The sequence below is a fragment of the Zootoca vivipara genome, chromosome Z (assembly GCF_963506605.1).
Source record: "Zootoca vivipara chromosome Z, rZooViv1.1, whole genome shotgun sequence".
In the NCBI taxonomy this organism is placed as follows: domain Eukaryota; kingdom Metazoa; phylum Chordata; class Lepidosauria; order Squamata; family Lacertidae; genus Zootoca; species Zootoca vivipara.
In genome coordinates, this window is record NC_083294.1 from 26,567,609 (window position 1) to 26,591,392 (window position 23,784).

General features: G+C 40.6%; 1 protein-coding gene across 4 annotated transcripts in view; it reads right to left on the reverse strand.

Annotated features, from left to right (window-relative positions):
* FNDC3A (fibronectin type III domain containing 3A) overlaps positions 1-23,784 on the reverse strand; it is a 56,536-nt gene that overhangs the window by 28,365 nt on the left and 4,387 nt on the right. For 3 of the 4 annotated variants that reach the window (XM_035102061.2, XM_035102058.2, XM_035102059.2), the window contains exons 2-5: positions 16,451-16,516; positions 8,971-9,112; positions 5,734-5,809; positions 4,020-4,096 (exon numbers count right to left, since the gene is read on the reverse strand). In XM_035102061.2, coding sequence (XP_034957952.1) covers positions 4,020-4,096; positions 5,734-5,809; positions 8,971-9,063 — 246 coding nt within the window. In that variant the 5' untranslated portion in view covers positions 9,064-9,112; positions 16,451-16,516. The remainder of the gene's footprint in view (positions 1-4,019; positions 4,097-5,733; positions 5,810-8,970; positions 9,113-16,450; positions 16,517-23,784) is intronic. The other variant, XM_035102060.2, reaches the window with a different exon arrangement.

The following is a 23,784-nucleotide window of genomic DNA, read 5'->3' on the forward strand; positions in this document are numbered from 1 at the left end:
CTATGGGCCATCTGCAACATTGATCCACAGCTTGTATTGGGTCAAAGTATATCATAAACAAAATATCCTATCCTTTAACAAAAAATTTCTGCCTGAAGCACGAGCCAGTTGGTTCTCACATAGTTTCCTAGCTGGCCAAACAGGAATTACAGAAAGTTGGTATTACTGGCCATGCCAAGCACACCCACAACTAGAGTTTCCCAAGTTATGATAAGTCAGATCTGATGGCAAACAGTTGTCCTCAAGGGAGAAAGAATGTGTTGAGCCATGGATTATTACAAGAAAGGTCACCTGAAATGTGACCTCCAAGCATAAAACAAAACCCAAATATTTCCTTACTTGGTTATGAGCATAGGTGTGCTTGATCCGATGTACTGTACTTTTCCATGTATAAGACTAGTGTTTTTTTTAACTAAAAATAATGTTAAAGGGGGGGGTAGTCTTATACATGAGGGCAATCCTCCTTTTCTTAATTTTGAGTCCCCCCAAATAGGGGACGTCTTATACACAGGGGCATGTTATACACGGTAAAATACGGTATTTTAGCATAAGCTGAGGTACATTAAGTACTTCATGCATTTCAGTAAAAATGCAGGAAATGTACATACAGTACATTAATATGCCAGTTCTATGAACTAGCCCACATGTGGACAATCCATGGCTTCAGACCAATCCTTGGTGTCCTTCTGTACAGCTTATGCAGATGCCCAAGTTGCCCTCTGCTGCCAAATTCCAACTCACCTTGAGCTTCCCTACCTATATTATCAATCATGCTTCCATTAGCCTGCCCAACAGCAATTTGGTGGACTGGAGCAGGATGGGTGGGCGATTTAATAGCTGTTTGGCAGACTGGGTAGAGCATTATTGTGTTATGAGTGAGGGCCTCTGTTGTCCACCTTCCCACCCATTGGCATGAAGCTCCTGATCACCTCATGTAGCCATTGGGAGCAAAATAAATGCTCTTACCCAGACTGGCCTTTGCTGTTTGCACCAATGCAGCTCAGTACAGACAGAAGGATTTGGTTTCCCAGTGAATTCTTCCTAACTGGACCAAAATGTGGTAAACAAACACCAGATGCTCTCCCCTCCCTCCACTAGCAAGCAGGTCTTTTGTTTTCTAACATTTGGCTTGCATTTGGACTAGAAGGCCACACACACTTCCTCACTAAAGCCAGTGATTATTGATGCAGCAACAGAGGCCAATGATACCTCTATGGCTACCCCCTTTCCACCTTCTTTACTCCCTACTTGGCAAAGGAAGAGGCTCTGTCCCATGAAAATAAGCTTCCACAAGTATGTGGAATATTTGGCCCTGTGGATGATGCTTAATTACAACTTCTGTCAAACCGCTGACCATGTTTCCTGGGGTTGATGGACGTTGTAGTTGAGCAATATCTATAGGGCCAAAGGTTCTCCATACTTGTTTTAAGAGCTCTCAAGATAGAGCCAAATGCTTTCCCAAGGACTGGCCCCAAATAGGCAGGATTAACTGATGCTCTATTAAAATGTGTATTAACCTTAGGGTCAAAGGACCAGTTTGAGTGTTGCACAATCTTTATCATGTGAAGTGCTATCAGATGGTTTGGGTAACCCCAAGAACCCTTTGGCTGAAGAGACAGTCACTAAAAGTTCTTAAAAGGCAGGAGGAAAACATATTTTCTACATCCTTTCTCTAAACCACGATAGTAATGTATTGATAGATTCTAATGCAGGCCTCCTCAAACTCGGCCCTCCAGATGTTTTTGGCCTACAACTCCATGATCCCTAGCTAGCAGGACCAGTGGTCAGGGATGATGGGAATTGTAGTCTCAAAACATCTGGAGGGCAGAGTTTGAGGAAGCCTGTTCTAATGTGTATTGGTACTACAGTGAAGATCTTGAAATTCAAGGCCTTCTCAAAGATTCCCTTTCAGAGTCAAAAGGAAATGATAAGCATACTCTAGGAAGTGCCTGACTCAGCTCCATGAATCAAGAGCGCTAAAAGGGTTCTCTCCTAGGATGGGCTCAACACTCAGAGCAAAGTGCTCCTGAGTCATTTAAGCTAATGAGAATGGATGCCACAGCTGCAGTGTTAAGGAACCATATACATATATTCCCTGTACATATATACCCTCCAAGATAGAGTCTTAGGTTCTTAATGGAATCTGAGAGTTTGTATTGATCCCGATCCCCAATTCCAGACAATGGCAAGCACCAACTCATTCATGAAATTATTTTAAGTTACAGCAACCCCCCCCCCCAAACTCTTGCTTCTAGGTCACCCTGTTCTCTTGGAGAAATAACAAAGGACCTGTTCTAGAGGAACTATTCCCTCACCTGAAGTGGGAAGGATCGTGCTGTGTTTAAAGATGTTAACACTGCTCACAGTGTTTTTAAAATAAGTAACTGAATGTTACTTTTAAGCGACCTTGCTAAGATTTATACCCTGATAGGCAGAATATAAATTAATAATGATGAGAATGTCATCATCATTAAAGACTTGTAGAGGGGGAATAGCATGCTACTTGTGTTGCTATACTTTCAGTCTGGAACTATGGGTGAGATAAGGCTCAGTCAATAATTGTTCAATGTATTCCCTTGCCTGTTTCCTTTGACTAGCTGCCAAACAAAGTATGGAAACCACACACACTGAAACCCTGGCCTAAACCAAGACCATAGAAGCTGCAACTGTCTCAAACACATGCAAGATAAATACTGGCTTCATGAACTGTGTCTCCTGGTTCAGGTCCTGGCCAAGTTCCTCTTCAAAGAACCTGCCTTGTAGTGGACAGAACAGAGAGCATCAACTGTTTAGACCACTAGGAAGCAACAAATGCGTGTTTGGGGGGGAAACTATGTTTCAGGATGCTAGAGCCATGCTGGATCAGGTCAAAGGCCCATGTAGTTCAACATCCGGTTCTCAGTGGCCAATAAGATGCCTATGGGAAGCCCACAAGCAGCACATGAACCCAGCAGCACTCTTCCCACCCGCATTCTCAAGCAACTAGTATTCAGATATCAGAGTTAGTAACCATGGATAATGTTATTCCTCCATAAATATGCCTAATCCCCTTTTACAGTTGTTCAAGTTGGCAGCTACCCTTACACCTTGTTGTACAGAATTCCATAGTTTAACTATGTGCTTGGTGAAGCACTTCCTTCTGTCTTTTCTTATTTTCCCAAAATTCAGCTTCATTGCATGGCATAGGTTCTACGGTAGTTTCTACTCTCTATGTGCTTTTTCCATTTCATGCTCAAGTTTATACACCGTTGTCATGTCCCCCTTATTCCTTTTTCTAAACTATTATGATACCCCACCTGGAATGTGCTTCTTTAATAGCTGCTGCACACTGGGTCAACATTTTCACTACGCTACCCACCAATATCTGTTTCCTGGTCAGTCACCATCAGTTCAGACCCCATTAGAGTGTATGTAAAGCTAGAGTGTATTTTATACTTCCTTACGGTACATGAATCCCATTCACCATTTTAATGCCCATTCAACCCAGTCTGGAGAGATTCCCTGGAATCCCTTTGTGTTTTTATCACCCAAAACAATTGGGTGTCATCAGTTTCCTAATCTCAATTCATGGCTGTGACATGGAGTCTAGCACCCTCCCCTTTTACCATTAACTGAAGTAACTTGCATTTAAATAAATGCACCAGTAGTTTCAAAACCTGATTTCAAATTATGCTAAAAGCAAACCACAGACAGCATTAAGCACAGTGCAGATAACAACACTTTTGTTTAAAGAAAGAAGATAATTTACATGGTAAAGTGGGGAGGGTGAGAAAGAGGGCAGGTAGCTTGCAGGGTGCACCTGATTTCCTAACCATGGTAAAAAGACTAGGAAACGATGCACCAGGTCCATAGCAAGAGCAGCCTTAATGTGGCAAGCAAGTGAGAGGAGAGAGGAGATCTGCTTCCATCACACTTTCCATTTAACACCTTTATAAATCATTGTTAAGTGGGAAATCATTTTCTTTTTTCTTGGGAAATCTCTCTGTTGCAAAACCATAAAAAAGGCTCTTACTGTTTACCTGAGATACATAACCAGGAGGCACATAGATTGGAGGCACAGAACCATTTGGTGACATCATAGGAACATGTGCTGGACCTAAAAGGAAACCAAGCAACAGAGTGTTCACATCTGCATACTGTGCTGAAGTGTGTGCAGTCATGGTTCATTTGACAATCTGATAACCTAAATGGTGATCATGCATATGCATACACATTTCATTCTTATGTAAAGGTTTTCAAAGCAATTTTCAAGCCTCTTCAAAGCTTCAGAATGCTGCAGGGTTTTTGGCCAAACCAGGTTGAGTAAGAAACTGTATAGCTAGAGTGGTTGATGGACATAAGAAGTGGAAACACCAAGGGAAGTATCAGAGATAGCCTTCACAGAAATGGCAAACCTAAGAGAATTTCCTAATCTGCTGGAAATCATCACAGAAAAGCATGAAACCAGAGAGATATGTTTTTGAAAAGTTATGTCTCAAGAAAATGAACACATTCAATTACTGATGCAAAGACCTGAAGCAGATTTTCAATGACACTAATGCTATCATTGGATGAATGTATTAAAACTTATGCAGATTTATATTGGTAGCATATTTTATTAATACTTTTAAATGGCAGTAACAACCCCCCCCCAAAAGTACACCAACTTAATGGCCACTCCACTAATGATTGTTTTTATATAAAAAACGTATATGTAAATATGTTTAAATCAATGTTCTTAACCTTGGACTTCCACCCTGCATGGACCAGGTGTAATCAAGAATGCCTCCTCAGCACCCTGCTCTGTGCACCAGCAGGCTATACTATGGCTTGTTGGGTCATTAGTTGGAAGTAAATTGGCAAAGCCCATGCTAGGAGAAATTAGTCCAATGGCTACTGCTAAGCCTGCATGTTCTACAATATCCCAGTATGAATGTCAAACAAAAAAAAATGCAATGAGGATGTGGGTGTGTGATAATATATATGGATGGTCTAATGAATGGTCTGTTTTGCTTCCCACTTGGTGAACTGTTCCAGAAATAGAATAATGCTTAATTAGTATTGCCTTCTACTACTGAAGGCAAATTAAACTAATGCAGTGAAAAGACAGCAAGTAGTTTTGTCAAATATTAAGTTCCTTTATGCACTTTCAGATCTTTGTTGCATCCCACAGGAATTAAGGAAGGTCTCTCCTTCCACCCCCCAAACTTCTACTTCCTCCAAGGCACCAGAAACTGACACAGAGACAGATTGCTGGGTGCACGGAAATATGCCCAATGAAAATTCCCTTATGAAGTCAGACTGGATGAGTTCTGCTACACTCATGATCTGACTGTTTATCGTGCTTGGGCTGAGAAAGGTTTCCATCAGATCAAACTAGCAGCATGACCTTGGGTTACACCCACCATGCGACACTTAGCACTTGGCTTCCCTGCATTAGCCACTTCAATTTATTTGCTCCATTAGGAACCTTGTGTGTTCTTTGCCTGTGGACTGGATGATTTAATTATGGACAGGTTGTGTGAGTGTGAGGAATGCATGCTGGTAGAAGAGTGACCCTGACTAGTAGCAGGTAATCAACCAATATGAAAGTTTGGTCCCTCTGAATAAAGACTCTATATTGTCGCAAAATCATAAACATTGGATAGTATGTCCCAACCACAATGATTTAATGTACTGACACAAGAAGGCATGCAAAATCAAATAAAAGCAGTTTCAGGAGGCAAATAATATAAATGTGTATGAATTCATCACCTGGGATACACTGAATGTGTCCATCTTCAGTTCTAATTGTGAAAGTCTCTCCTGGATTTACCTGCACAAGAATAACCTAAGAACAAACAAAACAAACAATACTTTCAATCGCATCTAGAACCAACACTGTTTCCCAGAACACACACACGTGAAAATATTGGCAATACAATATTAGTTCTAAACTGTTTCTGCACTTAACTATTCTGTAACCAGGGATGTAAATATTAGTTGTAGCAGCCTTGTAAATAATTCCATAATTATTTTGTAGTAGACTTTATCTATCTGCCTGCTCAGTACACCTATTAGTCATTTATTGTGCGGGGGTGGGGGGAAATGAATGCTTTTGAACAGCTTTCCTGGCCATATTGAAGCAATTCTTTTGTGCCATACACCAATTTTCTATTGCTTTGTGTCTAAGTGACTTAAGACCAATTACAGAAAAAACAAACATTTCTATCCCAATTTTAGTTGCTTTCAAAAATTTAGGACTGGGATTATATTTCTGCTGCTCAAACTGTTGAAAGGCAAGAGTATGAAACCTGCAATGGTCTGTCTGCAGTGGGTGTCTGTTTGCTCCTGAGATAGTTGAAGGTGTACATTGTTATCTTCCAAGCCCTCAATGTCCTTGTGCCCAGAGTATCTGTGGGAGTATTTCCTCCAATATACTCAACGAGATGTACCACATTTGCTTTAACTTTAAATAATTTATATCAGCAGACTTTTTCTGGTACGTTGAACAATTTAATCAGTTTCGGACAGCTGCCAATCACCTGAAGCTACAATGACATCAGCATAGCTGGCAAGTTCTCCCTTTTTAAAAGGGAAATTCCCTTATGCTGAATAGGCTTCCTCGTGAGAAAAGGGAAAACTTGACAGCTATGGACATCAGGTGAGCTGTTTTCCTTTGCCCATTCAAACCCCAAAGGCTTAAAAAGCATGGGGTTTTGTAGGCACCATCAATCAGCTGATCAGCAATGAGTCACGATATCAGCTTGTGGGGCAGGTGGGTATGACTTTGCTGAAACAGACTTGCTGATCCAACAGAAAGGTCTGGTGGTCCTAATTAGGTCCATGAGCTAGAAGTTAGGGAGTGAGGTAGCAGGTGATATGAAATGGATCAGGCAGCAGTCAAGGCCCAGAAGAGCTTCTGCCAGTCAGAATAGATAATGTTGCACTAAATGGGCAAATAGTCTTACCCAGTATAAGGCAGCTTCCCATATAAGTTAAAATATTTTAAAGAAAGCAGCACCTTGAACTTACAGCATCCATTCTGCAAAACTGTGTGGATCAATCATTTGTTTAAATCAATTCATGGTAAACTAACTAAGCCTTTCCTCTACACACACTTACATTGTGACCAGAGAAGTGTAGTGGCAAATTGCATTGTTTCCCAAGAATGTTGCCTCAAGGCAGAAAGGCAGCTGAAAGTCTAGTGATGCCCTGTACTTGTTTGTTGAGCCCAGAAAATGTGAAAACACATGCTGGAATTAGCCAAGGATAGAACTGTAGAAGGTGATGTATTGCAATATGCAGAAGTGGGAAGGGTTGTAAAGCATATTTTGCATATGAAAGGTCCCAGGTTTAATCCTTGGCATCTTCTCTTAAGGCTGGGGAAAACTTCTTCATGAGAGTCTGGAGGTCTCTTAGTCAGTGTACTCAACTAGATGGATCAATGTTCTGATTTGACAAGGCCAATTCCTATGTGCCTATGATTTCAAAACATAAGCCACAGTTGTCTTCCTTTTCTACAAGCATTTGTAGCCCACAGCTTTCTGAATAGCTAATTAAATACTTTTCAAGCTCTTAATCCAGCATTTTGCCATTATTTTTGGAAAACAACATTTTAAAGGTTTGCTTCTTCGCACAGTGATTCTACAAAGTATGCTTTGTACCATGTTTATAGAACTAAAAGTCAAAATGAGCAGCTTCTCATAGAATTTAGAAATAGTTTTGCTAGCTTGTGCCTTGATTTTAAGCTTAATTCCTCTAAATATGGAAATGCTCTTTTTTTCAGCGTGTTTTGTCTAGAAATGTTATAACCAAAGACAGAAAATGTACACTCAGAAAAGGGCCAAGTCCACACATATATTGATCATATAATATGGACAGGAAAGGTCAATGATGACCTAACACCACCAGAAAAATAATTACTGCCAAACTATGTTTTTCATACTGAACAAGCTTTTTTCTCCACAAGAGCTAATAGATTATATCCAAATTAATAGTCACATTGAGAGCCTTTCTGATTACAGAGCAGGGTAAAAATATTTTAAATAATATAAACTTTCTCTTGCATGAACTTCATTGAAACAAATGCACAGACATTCTGAGGATACCTGGCTCAAAGACTCAGGGTACAATGAATAAAATATTTACTTTATTAAAATGTTCGGCTTTGGAGTCTTCCCTGGGTCCCCAAAGATACTTATAATGTGTCATAGGTGGCTGCTTTGGAGAAACTGAAGTCCAACCCCCAACACTAGGTCTCCACCCCCTGTTGCATGGAACTGGCTGCACAGAGAGGAAAGGGATCTTCAATGTAGTAAGGAGAATCATGGCAGAAAACAGTGTTGGTGGATTTCTGTTCCATGAACCCAAGAGTCAACATTCCATGACTGTGTGTCACCATCTTAAAGATTATCCCATATACAGATCGAAACAGATCCAGATTTTAAATCTGCACCTGCAGTTGCGTGTTCGCAAAAGCCTTGAAGAATAAACACAGGATAATTAACTTAAGACAAGCCATAATGTAATCCACTCACCTCTTGCAATATAGGCACAGAATTAAACTCTCAACTCATAAGTAAAGCCAAGCTGAAGCCAAGCCAAGAGCATGCATTCTATGGCACTTGCTGAATTTACAAAACATATATGTATACATGTCAAATCCATTTTTGAAAATTAGCATGGATTTATTTTACTGCATTGAAGATCCTTTTCCTCATTCAGTGTACCTTTTTTTTTGCAGTCCCATTATCTTTATTTTAATGTTGGGTAACTCTGCCATCCAGTGAAGTTTTCAAAGACAACCAGCCACACGAAAGAGGAGAACTGGCACGATTAAGATATCCATACAAACTGACATTGCTACAGGAGCTGTGTTATACTATTCCCTTGGTATATCTGTAATTACAGAGGGCATGATCTGAAAACAATAAATCTAAGTGTTTACAGAGTAGAATGTCACCTCTACCAAACAATTTGGCCATTTTTATATCATGCTGGTCCACTTGCCTGTTGTGTGTTGTCCCCATTGACCATATGAGGTAGAAGTGGCACTTCATTCAAAGCGGGTGTGGCTTCTAATGGAGGAGGCTGCTCTGCCATTACAGCGAGAATTGATCATTCGTTGACAGTTCCTTAAAAAAAAAATCACCTGGTGAAACAAAAAAACAGTTCCAACATCAGCAAGTTTCGATATTTTGGCTCTGAAACACAGTCCCCTGATCATAAAAGTTCAAGCACAACAATTCAAAATGTCTGTGCAAGAGGAGATAAGGGGATACATCTTACCAAAAGTGCCCACCTTAGAACTATAATCAGCAGTTTTTAAAAGATGCACGCAAGTGTGACTCGGGGTAACGTACCAGTAACTAATTTTAGTGTTTGGATTACATTAGATTTAGAATTGCCTATACCTTTCCACCCATGCACCATGCCATATGCCTCTACAATTAGCAAGATGAAAAAGGTGCTGTACAGTGGTGCCTCGGGTTACAAACGCTTCAGGTTACAGACTTCGCTAACCCAGAAATAGTACCTTGGGTTAGGAACTTTGCTTCAGGATGAGAACAGAAATTGTGTTCCGGCGGTGCAGCAGCAGCAGGAGGCCCCATTAGCTAAAGTGGTGCTTCAGGTTAAGAACAGTTGCAGGTTAAGAACGGACCTCCAGAACGAATTAAGTTCTTAACCAGAGTTATAATTATACAGGCAACGGGCAAGGGCTAGAGCCCAAAGTGGGTGGGGCACCTGTTTTTCTTAATCTCCTCCTACCAGCTCTTTCTTCTAGCTTGCTCCCTCCTTGCTGTGTGAAATTAACTTCTTGGTTGTTCAGCCATGTTGTAGCTGCATTTACAGAGCAGGATGCAATGGTTTTGGCTTGCAGGCACATGAGGGCATTTTGGCCCATGTTGCTCTGCTTGCTGAAATGGATAAAAGGGATTGGTCCAGGGTCAAATGGGTTGTGCAGTCTATATGATTTGTCTTCTGGATCTGATCACATAGAAAGGCACCTTTATTCTCCCTAGGCCACTTGCCACTTTCCTGGTCAGGCTTTACAGCACACAATCTTGAGGGAGCTGCCTGCTGGAATTGTGTAACTAAAAGGAAGCTGTTTCATACCAGTTTGGACATTTGTCTGTGCTGTCCTGCACATTCAGGGAATGGCTTTCTGGGGTATTGGTCGGAGGTCTTTCCTATCACCTGCTACCTGATCCCCAGAGATCCCAGGAATTGTACCTGGGACCTTGTGCATGTGGAATATGTGTTCTACCTTTAAGCTATGGTCCCTCAAATTCCTTCAACATTGCTGGGAAAGTGTTAATCTTTTGGTGACAAGAATACATCCAAGAATATGAAATGGCAATCATCTCCAGATTTATTTTAAAGGTAGATATCAGGTTGGTTCACAGGTAATTCCAAACCATGGTTTAACTTAATAGGAGTGAATATTGGGTTTATGTGCTCACCTCTTCCACACTCAAGTTCTCTCACCTTTTCACAGGAAACTACTGTAGTTTACTGTTACATCCGAATAATTTGGAAGCCAAGTGCAAACCAAAGTTTATAGGTTCAAATGCAATGACAGAACATGGTGTGGCATTACATATGAGCTGAGCCATGTCCACCTGTCAGATTATTGCTCAAGCTAACTTTTAAGTTATCTCCACAATCCATGGTGGACACCCTGAGATTCTAATTTCAGTCTCTTTTTAAAGTTGAAATTCTTCAACACTATAAAGATAGGATTGAAGGTTTTATCAGAAAACACTGCATGGCTGTGCATTGGCTTAGATGACAATGGCTCCAACAGAGTTCAAAAGGAACACGTGATGAGGCTATAATTGGGGGTGAAGTGGAATGCAAAATTCCCCAGATACCAAAGTATTTGAGGCCATTCTCTCCTATACCATACACACACTCAATTATGCCCCCTTTGGCAACTCATTTACTTTCCCAAAGAGTGCATTAGTTGTTGCAGAGTTCAATACTGGGTGCCGATCTCCACCGATAGGGCAAATCCACTGTCCTCCAGATGTCCTGCAGTATGCTGCTCCCCCCCCCCACTCTCACCTTTCCATGACAGCAATTTTGCTAGCACTGAAACAAGAGTCAGACACTTTCTTGTCCACAAACCAGTATTAGAAAGGTAGCCAGCTTGTCAAAAGAATATTGCATGCAAGGACAATTCAAGAGACTCTTTTTTAAATTATGTCTGCTTCTTTTCTCTATTAATTCTCAACGCAGAAAAGGACTGCAAGAAAGGAAGAGCCCTCTGGGACAGAGTCATTGCTCAACAAGTATTCAAATTATTTGTTTAAAAATATAGCTGGTTGTGAAAAACATGCTTCAAACATATTTAGTTGCAGGTGGCAACTTGGGGGAGAACAGAACACATGGGTGGCATTTTAAGTCTCTTTCCCAAATTCTGGTTTCTAGCACAATGCGAGATTAACATTGTATTCCAGTATTATGAATGACTTGTAAGATTCAGAAATAAATTTCTTTGCCCATCCTAAAGGCTCTGTCTGGGCAAGTAAGAATCTACAAGCAGCACATTCCCACTAGAACATTTTAAAATTCAATCAGATTAAAATACCATTTAAAAAGTCCCTCACAGCCTGCCAATTTAACCTTCATCCCTGACAGATAGTCCAGTTGGATACAGTCTTCCAAGCTTCTAAAAGACCATCACATTGGGGCCTTTGAGCATAAGTGGATGGTCTCCCATGGATGCTAACTTTCCGAGTGCAGCGAGTTTCTTTTACAGAGGAGGCATGTAAATATGTGATCCCCTACTTGCAATCTAAAGTGGCACAGTCTTGGGAATGTATTGTGTCCTTTCCTGTCAGATTTCAACCAACTTTCAAGTTGAAACTGAAGAACTGCCTTCAATAAGTGCCATTTAATAGCTAATGTCAAAAGTCTATTTGGATACAGTTAATATTGAACAGGGCTGCAAGACTGACATTATAAGACACTAAGATACTGAGGTGTACAATTTAAATATTTGGAAAGATTATGACCTAGTGACTTCCAAAACTACAGGGCAAAATCTGCTCTGCATAAGCATTCCACCGCTTCCCATCCCTGTCTGTACCCTTCTGCATGTAAAGGATGCATACAAAAAGACCAGAGAGCAACAGTCTCTAGTGCAAATCTTACCCCAACCACAAATTTACCAGCTGGTTTTAGCCCCCAACACAGGGATAATAATACCATTACAGAGTTGTTGCAAAGGTTATGATGATTACCTGTGCGAAGCACTTTGAACACTAGTAATAAGCTAAATCATAGTATTGCCCTTTATACCCAGAACACAAACACTGGCCTGATTAAGACAAAACAATCTCAATCAACTGGTTTCTTGGACTGGGAATGAATGTTCCTTCTGCCTCTTCTATCCTCCATCCTCCTGTGTACCATAATCCAAAATTTCCAGGGTTTGTTAAATCACAGCTTCCCCAAACAGGAAACTGTAGCTTAATTACTGATTAGAAAGCATGATATGAAACCAGGAACACATCTAGGGAGAAAGAGAAAGCTAGAGGCAGCTAGAGTGGGTGGAGAGAAGGCAAAAGATTTGAGACCTGGTCCCTGTGCAGACATTCCCCTACTTGCTTCACACATGCTATAGCCAGGTCTGGGAAACTCCCAGGACTTAGAAGGTGAGACAACTAGGACAATAGCTGGCTTTTATTTATTATATTAACTGAATAAGCAGGCCCACTTCCTCCTCCATGTGATCTAATACAGTCAAACCTCTGTTTGCGACCGCTTCGGCGAGCGACAGCCGCAGACCCGGAAGTGTTTACATTCGGATTCTGCGACGTCGGATGCGCAGATGCGATCTGCGCAGCTCGTGCATGCGCAGAAGCGTGCCTTTGGGGAGCGATCACTTCGGCGAGCGACAGCCTCCATGGAACAGATTGCAGTCGCAAACCGAGGTACCACTGTACCTTAGTATGTACTGCAATACTTGAATAGAGTATGGGTTGGATGTTATTATGCTATTTACTGGGGCTATTGTTTTCTTGTGTTTGCTATGTCTGTTGACAGCTCTTGATCTGACATGATTTAAAACATGTGATTTGCATTTAGAGATTGGGTTTTTTGAGTAAACATCAGAAATCCATTATTAAAAGGCTGAATTTTTAAGAGGCACATGTTACAATGTTAAAATACAACACAGAGTTGTCCACAGCATCATCAGCTGGTGTGACCACTACAGTTCACATAAAACCAAAGACCTGCCAGCTTTACTGGAAAGCAGGGACCGAGCAACAGGAGCTCACCCCATCGCAGGGATTTGAACCCCCAACCTTCTGATCGGCAAGCTCTAGGCTTTGTGGTTTAACCCACAGTGCCACCCACGTCCCACTGTTCAAAAGGTACCAAACAGTATTACTTTAAGAAAGGTTTACATGTGAAATAAGATCCCTAGAGTTGGATCATACCTGCAAGAATAAAAGCTTAGTAGTTTCTTTTGGGCTTCTGACTCATTGACCCCAATACTGAACTTTGAGAAACATACAATTCATTATAACTCATGTTTGTTTGGCCCTGCAAATGCAAAGACAAAAATCCCCAGAGGCAGGCATTTTTGAATAACCTTTAATATGAATGCAGTCATAGAAATAAGTCCCCATGACTGAAGACAAAGCCCCCTACAAACCTGAAACTTCTGGACCGCCTCTCCTTTGCTATTTCCCCCAGTTAAACACATCTGTAACACCTTGTTAGATTACTTTTGAAAGGGCTTCTCTCCACTACAGAAGGACCACACACGAACATTTCAGGCAAATTGGTTTCCATATTGCAAAATTCAAGGGAGATTGGGGGGGGGGAAGTCTTTTGACAGAAACCCTGTTATAACTTAATTTCGGGAAGGAGGGGGGTGGCACGGACCATCACCTCTCCATAATAGCAATCTGTTCATAAACTAAATATATGTTTTTTTATTAAATCTTTAGAAATAATGTTAAATGTTTCCCAAGGGAGCTTATATGCACCCCTCTTTCGCGTATAATATTTGGCTTCCATCCAGAAAAGTACCACAGGTTATGTTGAGACACTGGACATGTTTCTTAGGTATTGCTCAACAAGTACACATAGTCAAACATTTTCTGTGTCCACAGATGGAAAATAGCCAAATAATTAATATGTGAAACAGCTTTGGCTGTGGCAGGGATAAACCACTGCAGGGTTTTTTGAAAAAAACAAAACAAAACATATAATTCCTGAAACACTCTGAAGTACAAGAGACTTCCTTGTAGATTTCCTCATGAACTATGCTATCACTCCCTAAAAAATATATACAATCATTTACAAAGATAGTCTGCAGAAGTGTCTGAAGCAAAATTATTAGCTCCATATTAGCATTAGGAGATTCATTTACCACATTATTATAAAGATCTGTATCTTAGCTGTCCAATGCAATCATCTAGGATGAGTCCACCTTGCAGTTGAGAATCCTGGACTTTGTTTCCTCTATGCCCCAAAAGCTAAGAGAAACTGAGTTTAAGGGAGCCATGGGTGAATAAGACTGGCTGTCATTCATCCAGATCCCACCAAGAGTTCTCTTTCATATACACCACAATCACATTGAAGGGGGAGAGAAGAAGTGGACCATTTGCTTTGCGGGAAGCTCAATACTGTAGGTTTAATAGAATGGGAGATACACCATGTCAGCCACAAATCCGTGGTATTGCTTGGCTACAGTTGTAACTGCTAGTAGTAACAGTAAAACAAATAAACAGCTAGTTTTATTTGAAAGCAAAAAACCAAGAACCATTCAGGACAGGACTTCTACAATGGCTCTAGCATTGTGGGTATCATCTCATAGTACCATGACCCAATATTCCAGGTGTGGGGAACCTTCGGCTCTCCATATACATTGATGAACTACAAATCCCATCATCACAGCCACTTATTTGCTGGGGCTGATGGGAGTTGTATTTCAGCAACACCTGGAGGGCCAAAAGTTTCCCACCCCTGAAATATTCTCACAAATCATTGGGTAGGCTTTTAATAATGCAAGGAGGGGAGGGAAGAGAGCAAGCTACCTCGAGATCTTGAAGAACTGCTGCCAGTCAATTGGCAATACTAGGGCAGGTACACTAATGATGTGACAGTGCAAGACATAGGATTGCATTCAATGATATTTCTATTCAGATTAGACCCACTGAAATTTTTGGACATGACTAACTTGGATCCATTTATTTCAATATGTTGGGAGGGTGTTATTGTTTTCGTTTTCGTTTTGATTATGTATTTTGTGGTTTTATATTCTGGTTTTATCCTGTGAACCGCTCTGAGAATTGCGGGTATAGGGCGGTATAAAAATTTAAATAATAATAATAATAATAATAATAGTTCTACTCTAATTAGAAATGAGTTAACTACAACCAATAGCTCATTATTCCCTAGCAAAAATATTATTATTCAAACAAAATGCACCAATTTACATAGTCCAGCACTTTTTCGATGAATAATTTTCACTTCCTGAAAAATGGTACTTCGATTTTACAAGAATATACAATTCCTTTAGTTCAGGGAAGTGGTGGTCAGGATGATAATGCAATATGGAAGATATGTTCATCTCACTTTTCCCAAGAGTGAAATAATCTATGTACTCTGCCTCATTTTTTAAATATCTGGGTTCAATTTTAAAGGGCATTTTAATGCATCAAGAAGTCTTATGCTTATCTTTTATATCTGACTCAACAGGAGACCCATACTTTAGCAGAACTGACTTAAGCCTAAGAGTATAGGACTCTTTTTCACCCTATTTATATATAGCATACTGTACTTATGGAGATCCTCACAGTAGCAACTTGTCTCTCTTTCTCTTCATTTTACAACTTTTGCGCCAGAACTGTTAGTGACTCATGCCCACATCCTGAAGTGCCTAGCAAATCCTCCCCCAGATAATCAAGGGAACTGAGGCTTAGGGAAACCCTACATGCTGAACACAGACCCTGCCAAAGTTTAAAATAATAAGACTGGGTTATTAATTTTCCCAGCTTGTAATGTCCACATATAGTCCAAGGAAAACTCACTTGACTTGAAATACTTTTCCTGCTTATAATTGACACTGATGTTATGATTTTGGTTTAGCTCCTCAAATATAACAGCAGCCACTGCTAAATACTTACAGATTATTATTATGAGTAAAACTGTAGTTTTAAAATGAAATGTTTTTAAAAAATGAAAATCTAGTTATAGGGCAAAACCAACACTCCATCTCAGTCAACTGGATTGGGAGTTTCCAAGCAGAAAGGCTCAAGAGCATGCAGCAACCAATATGCAGCCAAACTCTGGTGAAATGTGGTTGGTTGGCTGCATGAGACAGCCATCTGAATCCTGATCTAAATGAACAACAACCCAAGATTGGGTCATACCATTTGAGGGGAGGGAAGAGAAGAGAAGAAAGATGAACTCTCTAAGTCTTATGGGGGAATGATTCCTGGGTGGTTGTTCCATGGCTGCTTACCTGCTCCCTTTGCCTGGGTGGAGTAGAGCTTCACTGTTTGGTGCTTTGGTGCTGAATGATCCTAGCCTACAGTTGAGACATAAGAACAAAATAACATAAGAAAATGGCCCATCTTGTCCAGCAACCTGTTATCATAGTGGCCAACCAGATGCCTGTGGGAATCCCACGGGCAGGAATTGAGCACAAGAACACTCTTCCCTCCTGTGATTTCCAGTAATTGATATTCAGAAGCATTGCTGCCTCCAACTGTGGAGGCAGAGCATAGGCATCATGGCTAGCTGCCATTGATAGTCCTCTCCCCCATTAATTTGTCTAACTCAGGAATCCCCAAACTTCGGCCCTCCAGATGTTTTGGACTACAATTCCCTGACCACTAGTCCTCTTAGCTAGGGATCATGGGAGTTGTAGGCCAAAACAGTTTGGAGGGCCACAGTTTGGGGATGCCTGGTCTAACTTTTCTCTATCCACTCTATCCATGCCATGAATAATTTTATAAACTTCTATCATGTAACCTCTTACTTGCCTTTTCTCTAAACTAAAAAGGCACAATGCTGCAACCTTTCTTCATAGGGGAGTCACTTCATCCCCACAATCATTCTAGTGGCCCTTTTATGAAGCTTTTCCAACTCTACAATATCATTTTGAGATGAGGCAAACAGAACTGTATACAGTACTCCAATGGTGGTTGTACCATATATTTGTATAATGGCATTGTAATACGGGTAGTTTTAATTTCAATGTCTTTTCTAATTATCCCTAGCATGGAATTGCCTTTTTCATGGCCTCCACATACTGGATCAACATCTTCATCAAACAATCTACTATGACTTCAAGGTATCATTGCTGGTCCATCATCTCCAGTTCAGACACCATGAGAGTATATGAGAAATTAAAAATTTTTCCCCCAACATGCATCCCTTTTCACTAGTTTATATTGAATTGCATTTGTCATTTTACTGCCCATTCACTTAGTTTGGAGAGGTCCTTTTGGAGCGCTTCTCAATATATTTTTGTTTTAACAACCCTAAACAATTTAATATCATCAGCAAACTTTGCCACTTCACTGCTTTGTCCCAACTTTAGACCATTTACAAATACCAATCATAATGCTGGGGCATTCCTTGGGGTACTTTCTACTTTTCTCCATTCAGATAGCTGTCCATTTATCCAAACATTTTGTTTCCTGCAACTTAAACCATTCCAGATCCACATTCCAGATCTCCTCCAATTCCTTGACTGCTCAGCTTACACAGGAGACAACATGTTGTCTTCCCTCCCCTGCACACTACGTTTCCCAACCAACCTTGCAGGAAAGGCATGCATTCTGGAAAGGAACAGATTGACAAGAATTGTGAGTCAGTAAATAACTCTTAAAACCAGGTGAATCTTCCTCCAAGAATTCATCTATTCTCATCTGGAGTTGCCAATTCACTTCTGAAATGAATCAAGGAGAGGTTGCTTATCTCTAATTCTGACTGGCATTCAATGAATGTCTGTTTTTGGAGAAGCTTTGGGTGCTACCTAAAGTGCTACCAGCGGAACAAGTCACTTCTAATATATTATCCATGTTCAGCTAGCAGAATTTATTTTAATATTTCAATGGAAACAGGAAGAGAGGAATTGACCAGATTGTATATACAAGTTATTGTCCAACACTGCAACCATTCCCACTAGTGACTGAATGTGCAAGTGAAAGCAAATTGGAGTCATAGCACCTCTTCAGTAGCATCCAAAGCTCTCAGATAGCTAAAAAACTGGCTAGGCTATAGCCTGCCTTCCCCAAAGGAACCAAGCAATCTATATTGCCAAAACACTAGTTGAAAATGGAAGTTCAGAAAAATCCAGCAACAAGCCTTCCTCCATATTTAGCCATTTTAGTAATGGTTGAACTGTGTCCCAACAATGGCTCAATTCAGATTGGGACTGGCAATCATAACTGATCAGAAAAAAGCCCACAACTCCTTGCTTTGGGTGATTGTTGGGTGCTACTGGTATTGAATGATGCCTTTCTTACATTTGGTAGGCTATTATAGTGACATTACAATTGTCATGGACCCTGGAAAATGTCATTTTCCCCAGGACACCTCTATCTTCCTTTCCCCACAAAGTATCGTTTCCCCAAGGTACAGTACCAGTGAGAATGGAACAGAACTAGACAGGCAGGCATTAATGCATCCAACTGCAAAAGCCAAAGATGTAGGGAAGAGAGTATTTGCCCCACTCTCAAACTTCCTAGCTCAGAATATAAGGTGGGGGAATAAATGGAGGAAAGGGAAAGAGGAAAAATAATGGGCATTATGTTAAAAATATCATTTTGTATGATAGAAAGCAATGTATTTAGGGAGAAAGTGGGTTGTTGTTGTTTAGTCGTTTAGTCGTGTCCGACTCTTCGTGACCCCATGGACCATAGCACGCCAGGCACTCCTGTCTTGAACTGCCTCCCGCAATTTGGTCAAACTCATGTTCGTAGCTTCGAGAACACTGTCCAACCATCTTGTCCTCTGTCGTCCCCTTCTCCTAGTGCCCTCAATCTTTCCCAACATCAGGGTCTTTTCCAAGGATTCTTCTCTTCTCATGAGGTGGCCAAAGTATTGGAGCCTGAGCTTCACGATCTGTCCTTCCAGGGAGCACTCAGGGCTGATTTCCTTAAGAATGGATAGGTTTGATCTTCTTGCAGTCCATGGGACTCTCAAGAGTCTCCTCCAGCACCATAATTCAAAAGCATCAATTCTTCGGCGATCAGCCTTCTTGATGGTCCAGCTCTCACTTCCATACATCACTACTGGGAAAACCATAGCTTTAACTATACGGACCTTTGTCGGCAAGGTGATGTCTCTGCTTTTTAAGATGCTGTCTAGGTTTGTCATTGCTTTTCTCCCAAGAAGCAGGCGTCTTTTAATTTCGTGACTGCTGTCACCATCTGCAGTGATCAAGGAGCCCAAGAAAGTAAAATCTCTCACTGCCTCCATTTCTTCCCCTTCTATTTGCCAGGAGGTGATGGGACCAGTGGCCATGATCTTGGTTTTTTTGATGTTGAGCTTCAGACCATATTTTGCGCTCTCCTCTTTCACCCTCATTAAAAGGTTCTTTAATTCCTCCTCGCTTTCTGCCATCAAGGTTGTGTCATCTGCATATCTGAGGTTGTTGATATTTCTTCCGGCAATCTTAATTCCGGCTTGGGATTCATCTAGTCCGGCCTTTCGCATGATGAATTCTGCATATAAGTTAAATAAGCAGGGAGACAATATACAACCTTGTCGTACTCCTTTCCCAATTTTGAACCAATCAGTTGTTCCATATCCAGTTCTAACTGTAGCTTCTTGTCCCACATAGAGATTTCTCAGGAGACAGATGAGGTGATCAGGCACTCCCATTTCTCTAAGAACTTGCCATAGTTTGCTGTGGTCAACACAGTCAAAGGCTTTTGCATAGTCAATGAAGCAGAAGTAGACGTTTTTCTGGAACTCTCTAGCTTTCTCCATAATCCAGCGCATGTTTGCTATTTGGTCTCTGGTTCCTCTGCCCTTTCGAAATCCAGCTTGCACTTCTGGGAGTTCTCGGTCCACATACTGCCTAAGCCTGCCTTGTAGAATTTTAAGCATAACCTTGCTAGCGTGTGAAATGAGCGCAATTGTGCGGTAGTTGGAGCATTCTTTGGCACTGCCCTTCTTTGGGATTGGGATGTAGACTGATCTTCTCCAATCCTCTGGCCATTGCTGAGTTTTCCAAACTTGCTGGCATATTGGGTGTAGCACCTTAACAGCATCATCTTTTAAAATTTTAAATAGTTCAGCTGGAATATCATCACTTCCACTGGCCTTGTTATTAGCAGTGCTTTCTAAGGCCCAAAGTGGGTACTTTTCTTAAATAGAAAGCTGGAGAAAATCCCGAGCTACTAAAACTACTCTGGTACCCAGGACTTCTAAATACTCTCCCTTTTCCTTGTTTATTTTGTCATCTGGGGGTGTGTGGGGAGTGCCAACCAACATTATCTCTGTGTATAACCAAGTGCCAAAGAGAAGTGTTGATAAAAACTCAAGTTATCAAATAAAACACTCTTCCTAAGCTACAATTCTCATTACCAAAGCAAAAGCTCATTTACAAACACTGGACTGCCGATTGTAAGCTAGACTCCCCCATCCCAACTTCTAAGGCAAATGAACTTTGCTTATCAGAGAAGAAGTACATTAAAGCCAAATGCATGTTACTTTTGAATGAGGTCATTTAGAAGAACAATACTTTTTTCTACATCAAACATACCCACATCCATGCAGTATGTACTAAAGTAAAATAGTGCGCAAAATGGTTCAAAGACCCCACTTAGATAATATGTTTCTTAGGATATTTGCTAGTCTTTAGTCCTTGTTGTGCTTTATTGCAATGAACTAAGACAGCTACCCTTCCAGAAATCAACATTCAGCATTTTAACAGCTGTAGCATCCATGGGAGTGTGATGAAACTGCGTTTAATTAGAATTTCATTTTAAAATATAGTTCACATTATTTAGGCAAAAGAGAAATGGATTTCAATGGGGCTTTATTTTTATTTTTTTAAAAAAATCAATAGTAAATAGAAGTGAATTGACCTTCGTTTTAAACTAAACAAGAGCACCCAAAGTGAATTATAACATTATATTAAAGCAGTCATGTAAAATCTGTAATTGAAACAGAACAGGCACTAAATGTGAAATGAGTCAACAGAGCACTGGCAAAAAAAAAGTCGAGACAACCTAGCTAAATGCCAGCAAGTTCATTTTTAAACAAAACTAAATTTAAAAAAGAAAGAAAATTAAGTTGTGGTAGCTGGTAGGTATTATATAGAGAAGGAGCCAATCAAATCTTCCACAGAAGCCATCCAACCAAGTAGGTGCTGAATCGAGTAAGCTGGTGAGTTCACCAATTCCAAAGTTAACTTATGGAACAAATTAAACCAGCGATTCCCAAAATTTATGTCACAAGAAATGCTTAATTAAATATGCACTGAAAAATCAAAACCATAATTTGAGATGCAACCGGTCTCTGTATCTTGAATGGGGAGGACTTATACAGCACTGGCAACACTTCTCTGTTAATACAGTACTAACTCAATCCAGAGGAAAGAAGGATTCAGCAGAAGATATCCCAGCATCACATGACAAAGCCCACACTGTAGCTGACAGACAAGGATGAATCCCTAATACATCATTACTAGCCAAACAGCAGGATCCCAAACCGGAAGCCAGCCCACCTGTGGAAAGGGGGGGGGTGACAGAAAGCTGGGAGGCAATATTAACGTGACTTTCCTTCAGTTGCAAGGTGGATACTTGACCACTGTTCTTGTAGCTAACCCTATTAATCTAACTTGTACTCTGTCAAGAAAGGGAATATGTATCTTTTTAGGGGCAGAACAGTTGGCCTCTAATGTTAACCCCCAAAATTAATGTGCCATCAGAAGTTGGGAAATATTGTTTTAAGGATCAAATGGGGGGGAGAGATTTGACTAGTCATCAAAGAGACTACAAAGAGAACAAACATTACTATACATTTTATCATATATACTTTTCAATACTGCCAAATATATAAAAATAGATATAACTGCCCTATGCATTTTCACCCAGAAATACAAAATACTATGTAAAATGATTATAAGAAGTATGACTCTCAAGTTTCTACTAGCAATTTCTAAATCGCTACTGGAATAACTAGGCTCCCAAATTCTTAGGAATAAGCATCAGATTTCTAGACTGTAGGCAAACAGTGTGTTTTATTCAAGGCTTGATTGTAATTTATTTTCAAAATAATGAGAAATGCATTGAAAAATGTGGAGTGAAATATTTAAACTTATAGTAAGCAAGTCACATGTACACAACTGTTCTTTACACTGAAATGGGACCAGAGATTAACTGAGCTTACAAAGAATGGAAAGTTTGATTGGCAATGGGAACATTCAGTAAGGTTACACTGTTAACTAGACTGAATGATTCTTTCAATAAAATAAAATAAATATTTGATCTGGCATTGAACTTCAGAGTTCACATTGCAACATTCAGCATATGGCTGACAAACTAGATCTTCTTTACCACCATCAACTTCAAAGTACATCAATTAGAGCAATACAGCTTGGGAAAAGATTATGGATGGGGTCTTCAAATACCAAGGCAACTAGTAAGGCAGGACCCAATTCAGAAAGCCAGGACATTTTTATTTGCAATTGGCTGCAGCTATCAGAGATCAGAGGTAGCATTTCCTCAAATATCAGCTGAAGGGGCAAGGGCAGGAAAAGTACAGGGCATATTGTTGTGTTCATGCCCTGCTCTGGGCTTCCCATTCCCACAAGATGTTAGAATATACTATTGTCACTAAAAAAAATTCCTTCAGTAGCACCTTAAAGACCAACTAAGTTTTTATTTTGGTATGAGCTTTCGTGTGCATGCACACTTCTTCAGATGCATGCACACGAAAGCTCATACCAAAATAAAAACTTAGTTGGTCTTTAAGGTGCTACTGAAGGAATTTTTTTTATTTTACTTCGATCCAGACCAACACGGCTACCTACCTGTAACCAGTATTGTGACTAATTTATCCAATGGCATCAGTATGCATAGTGCTTTTCAGAGTACAAAATGACAGGTCCCTCACCAAGGAGCTTAAAATTCAACATAGGGGATAAAGTGTGTGCAGTGGGTTGGGGGTGGAGGCAGCAGTTCACAAGGAAATAATATGTGTTTGCTGTAGGCCCATGTAAAAGGAAGCATGAGAATTAGGGGTGAGTGCCAAAGGATTCATGGAAAGGAGATGCCCCCTTTGTTTGATCAAGCAGGCCTGTTTTACCATTCTGACCATCCAGGCTACTTACAGAAAGGTTTGCCTGGACGACCACACATTTCTAGATCTTCTGGTCACTTCGGGGGCACCAATGGAATGGGAGACAACATTTTCCAAGTCTCTGCCACCCTCAAGCAAGTGTGCTTGCCAAGCAGTGCATCCCTAACCCCTCCCTCAGTATTTTGTATACCCACCTCTCAGTTCAACCTTCCGACCTATCCATCCATTTGCCAAAGTAAATGTTTGTGCTGATGCAGTGGAAGGACCCTGATCTGCGTGAGATCATTTGTGTGCAACATCTGTGCAAATCTGAGGATCCTGGGAGCTCCCATGGTGCAGCCTTTTCGAGCAATCAGATTGCAGAATCACTAAGAAATGGTGTGTCCACACTGATCAATTTACACAGAAAGGCTTGTGTTAACACGAGTGAAAGAATAAATTATGGCTGCCTCTACAATAAGCTCTTCCAGAATGTAATAAAGAGTTCAGTGTGTGTTCCTCACCAAGGAATCACAACTTTTTCATTTAAAG